At 42.5% G+C, this 5784-nt stretch overlaps 1 protein-coding gene across 1 annotated transcript; it reads left to right on the forward strand.

Moving 5' to 3' along the window:
• The first annotated feature begins 454 nt into the window (after window positions 1-454).
• Window positions 455-5472, forward strand: HMGN2 (high mobility group nucleosomal binding domain 2). The gene is made up of 6 exons (XM_063312565.1): window positions 455-755; window positions 2774-2818; window positions 2975-3004; window positions 3171-3221; window positions 3327-3422; window positions 4591-5472. Exons 1-6 carry the CDS (start codon window positions 741-743, stop codon window positions 4624-4626), a joined length of 273 nt encoding a protein of 90 aa, XP_063168635.1. The 5' UTR covers window positions 455-740; the 3' UTR covers window positions 4627-5472.
• Window positions 5473-5784: the final 312 nt, after the last annotated feature.

The raw sequence follows: 5784 nt of genomic DNA on the forward strand, positions 1-5784 counted from the left end.
GGCTCGCTGACCTCGGCCGCGCGGCCCTTGGATCGTCGTGGGCAGGTCGCACGGTGTTCCGGGCTGGCCGAGAATCACTTCTGCAAAGCATTCAGACCCGGGCCGAGCGTGTTCCTATTTACCACGGCGGGGGCAGCAAGAGTGACGTGAAACTCAATTTGCAACCAATTCGCTAGATCTATACGCAACGGGGAAGAAAGCAGCTCCCTTGAAAAAAATGTTTCTTCCCAATCCTTCGGCGTAGCGGGGGAAGGGGGGAAATGCCATTCCTTTATTCTACCTGTTCCTACTTTTCAAGAATCAAATAAATCTGCGGTCTACTTGCAGCAGGACCAAACTGCCACTTTTGCAGAGATAAAGGTGGACGTTCAGTTGCGCGCGCGCGCGCTCTTCGCCTCCCCTCGCAGAACCCGCCCTGGCTGTCCCTCGCCACGTGACCCGCTCTGCCCAATGGTTGGTCGGGGCGGTGGGGATCCGGCTGGAACCGGTTGGGCCGCGTCCGGCTCTATATAAAACTTTATAAACACCCGATTCAAATTAGTGGGGTCGCGAGCTACACGAGCGAGCCCAACAAACGGAGCCCCCTTCCCCCCCTCCTTGTTTTTATTTTCCGTCCTCCCTTTCTGCGCGGCTTTCCCTCCCAAACATCCGAGTTTCTCCTTCCTTCCTCCTAGAGACCTTGCCTTTCTCGTTTCAATCCGAGCCGCCTTCTCGCTCTCCCTCCCTCACGCGCCGCTGACATGCCCAAGAGAAAGGTACGTGGCTGCGGCGAGGGAAAACTTAAGGGCCCGGAGGCGAGAGGGGCGAAGGGGTAGAAGAGGGAAGAATCCGTGTACTCGAAGGGAGGGATGCTTATGCGGGGGTGAGCTTTCGGAGCAGGCGCCATTTTCTTTCTCGTCTTCTCTACTCCCTCCCCGCACTCATTCGCTGGCTCGCTCGCTCCCTTCCCTTTCCCTCCCCCTTCGCTTCGTTCGCCTTCGGGCGATTAACGGTCGTGAGACGAGGGGGGAAGCGCGTGCGCGCGAGACGGCTCAACGGTCGTCCTCGGGACTTAAAAAGTGGGGCTGGAGGAGGGGGCGGAGCTTATGGAGAGCGACCGTTAACCGCCGCGCATTTTTGGTGGCCTATGAAGGAAAGGCGGCGGGGGGGTGACTTTGCGAGCGACTATAAAGCTCCGTGCGGGGCGGGGTAATTGTGACAGAGAGAGAGAGAGAGAGAGAGAGAGAGACGGCCAGCGCGTGCGCGCAGATGAACGCGAGAAAACGCTTAATTATTGGCTGCCCCCTCGCCCGCGCGCTCGCCTCGCCCGCCAATCGGGAAGGGGCACGCGCCCACTTAGGCGCGGAGGGGGAGAAAAGGGAGGAAGGGAGTGTGAGCAGCAGAGGAGGAAAAAGGAAGCGGGGCGATCGGGTCGCGTTTTTTGGCGGGAGGGCCGTTGGCCGGAAGGAGACCCACATGCACCGACCGTTGAAGGCGGCGGGAAGCAGGAGGGCGCCTCGTTTCTCCTCCTTCACCCGCTTAAATAATGAGGTTACGCCGTGTTTTCCTCTTTCCCCCCTCCCCGGCGCACACGTAGAATTCAAAAAGGGCGGGAAGGCCCTAGAGGGACACTCCCGTCCCAAGCCCTCTTTAAAGGCCCTGGAGAATTATTAGCCTGGGCGCCTGGTAAATGCCACCTCCGATTGCTCAGCGGCCTCTGCGTAAATCTGGCCCCTCACACGTGCTGTCGAAAGACCCTGTTTGCCCTTTCAAGTGAAGGAAGCGTAGGCTGAAGCCGTTAAGTTTTCAGGCGCAAAAGCATCCTCGCGTACAATAGCTGTTACAGCCTACAAGATAACTTGCTTTCACTTGCTTGCATCGCGCTTCGCGTCTTTTCCTCTGCAAGAGCCATTCTGGTTTACGTTTCCTAGCTACACTTTGGGGAAGGGACTGTTTGACTCAAGGAAGTGGAGTGTGGTTTGGATTTAGAAGTGCTCTTGTTAAAGCAAGGAAGGCAGTGCACTAAGTGAGATTAGATTCTGAAGTCTGTAGCAGTTGCAGGAGTAGGCGAAAAGCTTCACTTTGCGAGATCAGAATTCCTGAAATAAATGAGATCCTGGGTGTTACATGGATTCAATAGAGGTCTTGGTATTCTGAAATAAAGAGTCATTATATTGCCTAAAGCTGCTGTGTTGGGGGATAAAGAATAATGGAACTGAATAAGAGGCATCTGTCAGTGCTGTTATCATGCAGCTCACCCCACAAGCACAACTTGTCTGCAAGGCTGTGTAATGCATAGAAATGCAAAGTTGTGCGTATCAATATATGAAAACAAACATTTATTTTATTGAAATAATTATAAACATGAGAAGTTACTGGATTCTGAAATTGTTCAAAAGAAAGCATAATCCTTCAGAAATCAGACATTGCGAATAAAATCTGTGTGCTTCAGCTACTTCTAGTACCCAAAGGAACATCTACCTGATGTTTTGTTTTTTTTAAAGACAGCTGATTCCACTCTGCTATTAGAAAAAGTTCTGTGTTTACCACTCACAAGTACAGTTGTGTCAACTTGTTAGTTTAGGAATGTATTTTGTGATATATAAGAAAAATAGGCAATTCAAGTGGTTGTGAGGTTGTGTGCAAATCTAAAGTGTGAAGGAATCAGGAAATTGGAATGTCAATTTAGCTATACATCAATTTGTTTTATGCATTTAGTATTTTAAATACAAAATAAATTGTAAGAAGTTGGAGTTAGTTTTCTTTAGCCATTTCCTGTCTAAAACTTTTGTAGGCTGAAGGGGATACCAAGGGTGACAAGGCCAAAGCAAAGGATGAGGTAAGATGTTTTTGTTTAGTTTTATGGTTTGTTTGTTCTTTATTAAAATATTTAATGTTGAGTTTTTCACTATTATACTTTTGAATATTGTAATAGATTACAAAGGGAAGCAAGCTGATTCTAATAGGATTAACTTTTTTTCCTCATTTTAAACAGCCACAGCGGAGATCAGCAAGGTTATCTGCTGTAAGTATGTTTTATGATAAATACTTTTGCGGGATGAGTTAGTCAAAGTAATAACATCTAAGGAACTCATAGTAATAGTATGCATTATTTGTGTTACAGATAATGATTACACACATCAAGTGCACAAGTATTATTTCAAAATTATTAATTGTACTTTAATTTTTAGAAACCTGCTCCTCCAAAGCCAGAACCCAAACCTAAAAAGGCAGCTCCAAAGGTAAGTTTAAAACTATAACTTGTGATTGAAAATGTTTTAGTTCCATAAATTGAGTTAATATATCAGCTCTTAGCTAACTTACTCTGGTTTCCCAATGATTGTCAGAAAGGTGAAAAGGTACCCAAGGGAAAGAAGGGGAAAGCTGACGCAGGCAAGGATGGAAATAACCCTGCAGAAAATGGAGATGCCAAAACAGACCAGGTACAATAACTACTAACATTTAAGTTACTTTGTTTATACAGTTCAAAAGAAGCAGACAGTAATAAGCTTTTTTGTTCATTTCCAGATAATAAATGATTCAAAATAATATGCACATAATATTCTGATCTGCACACATTTGGGGTATGCAGATCAGAATAATTTGAATCAACAAGCCAGGTAGAATAATTGGATCAGATCTTCAGTTTGAATCATCAGATTGAACCAATAATTTTTATTTGAATTTATCAAATTGATATAGTTCAGGAGAACCACCTTCCAAGCACAGACATTGAATCATTGTGTTGGTTCAGAGATTCAATCAAATCACCTTTGAATCTCCAAATTTTGCCCATTTCTAATAAGCATGTACAAAATCAGTGACTCATCCAGAATAAAATTACTATGTGAAATAACTTGTGTCCAAAAGGAAGCTGCCTCCCTATCAGTGTTGTATTTTAAGTATCAGATCCCCAACAAGTGCTGAACCGTTCCTTAAAGTGTCAAATAAAAAAAATCTATTTTCATTGTAATTTAAAACAGGAATGCGGCATACATTTGTGTACCTAACTGTATCCTAACATGTTTATAAAAATTTGCTGTAGGCTTATTTTGAAAATAATGTGTCCTGTCTTCTAGAGGGGAATCTAGAACGGTTAAAACTGTCAGCTGTTAAAAGTAACTTGGTTAATTTCTTTGATTTGGTGAGAGAGTAACTACGTTTATTACACTGTGTACAGACAGGTATGAATAGAGACCGGTACTAGTTCTATAAATGCAAATAAAATGAAACAATTGCATGAGAATTTAGTCTTACAGTTCCGGAGAATATTTGTAGCTCAGGGCTGAACTGTGAAGTCCTTGTTGTTTTCTTGCAGACATTTCATTGCCAGACTAGGCAACATCTTCAGTGCAAAGATGTTGCCTAGTCTGGCAATGAAATGTCTGCAAGAAAACAAGGCTCAAAGAGCACCAAGGACTCCACAGTTCTGGAGATATTTGAAATCATTTAAAAGTGATGAAGTAACTTGTTCTGTTGCTTAAATCTATCCAATCAAGATTGATAATAGCTTATTTTGGCAATAGCTGCATCTTGCATGCAAACACTGACCATTTGAACAGTAACCTTACAACGTAAAGTGCTCTCTGATGAACTACATTTCTTTTTCAGGCACAGAAAGCTGAAGGTGCTGGGGATGCCAAGTGAATTGTGTGAATTTTTGATAACTGTGTACTTCTGGTGACTGTACAGTTTGAAATACTATTTTTTATCAAGTTTTATAACAATGCAGAATTTTGTTTTACTTTTTTTTTTTAAAGCTATGTTGTTAGCACACAGAACGCTTTGTTGTTGTGTTTTAGGGGGAGGAGAGGGGACAAATGTCATTGACTCTGTTACTTAGAATCTTGGGCTTTTAAAAGTCCCCCTTCAATTTTGCAAGAGGGAATCTTCATGGGCACAAAGAAAGAGGATGTCCTGATGCTGTCAATGTGTATTGGTTTTTGAAATGCTTGAGACAACACTGAGAATCCTTAAATACCTGTTTTGAGAAATAACATTAAAACTGTACTTCCCATTTTAATTCTTTCAGTGTCATATTGCCTTGCATTTATCACTTCTCTAAGTATCATGTGTCCTTTGATACTTCCTATCGTAAACCAAATGCATTCTTACAGTATCAGGCAATCCAGACTTCTGGTGTCAAATACTGAGGGAGGAAGGATGGCTTAGAAGGGAGCCACATTTCCTTCTGAAGTGAATCTTCAGATTAAAAATTCTGCAGTTTTTGTTTTTCTCTTAAAGTCAGGGTAGGTTTGTGAAAAGTTGTTAAACAACATACTAAATGTGAAAGTGTCCACCCTCACTCTAAACTTTCCCTGTTCCAAGTATAAATTGGATTTTATATAGTAACTTTACATTTTGGTAGTCCAAGGAAAAGGGGAGTTGGAACTTGTTGTAGAACATTGCGAATTGTAGCCCATGTCCTGCCTGAATACCATTGATTGATCGTTTTATGAAAAGTACCTTTAATAAAGCTGGATATTGTTTGGCTTTGACTGTTTTTTTTTCCTCTCTTCTACTTTCTGTTTGTTTCCTACTGCCCTATTTTTCATGTTTATATGAAAAACTTACAGATAAAGTGTAAATTACATAGACAGTTATATCAGTACTTTCTTATAGATGCACAAAGAACTTAGAAGTTCCAGAATACAGACCTCCATAGGCAAATCCTAATATTTAATCTTTCATTTTACATACAAAGATAGTAACAATACGAATGATTCTTAAGTATCTATAGCAATAGTGAGAGGCATCTTGAGCTTATGGAAAAATAGGAAATGGGCATTTGTTACATGAATGCTT

Source organism: Candoia aspera, chromosome 10 (genome assembly GCF_035149785.1).
Source record: "Candoia aspera isolate rCanAsp1 chromosome 10, rCanAsp1.hap2, whole genome shotgun sequence".
NCBI classification, from domain to species: domain Eukaryota; kingdom Metazoa; phylum Chordata; class Lepidosauria; order Squamata; family Boidae; genus Candoia; species Candoia aspera.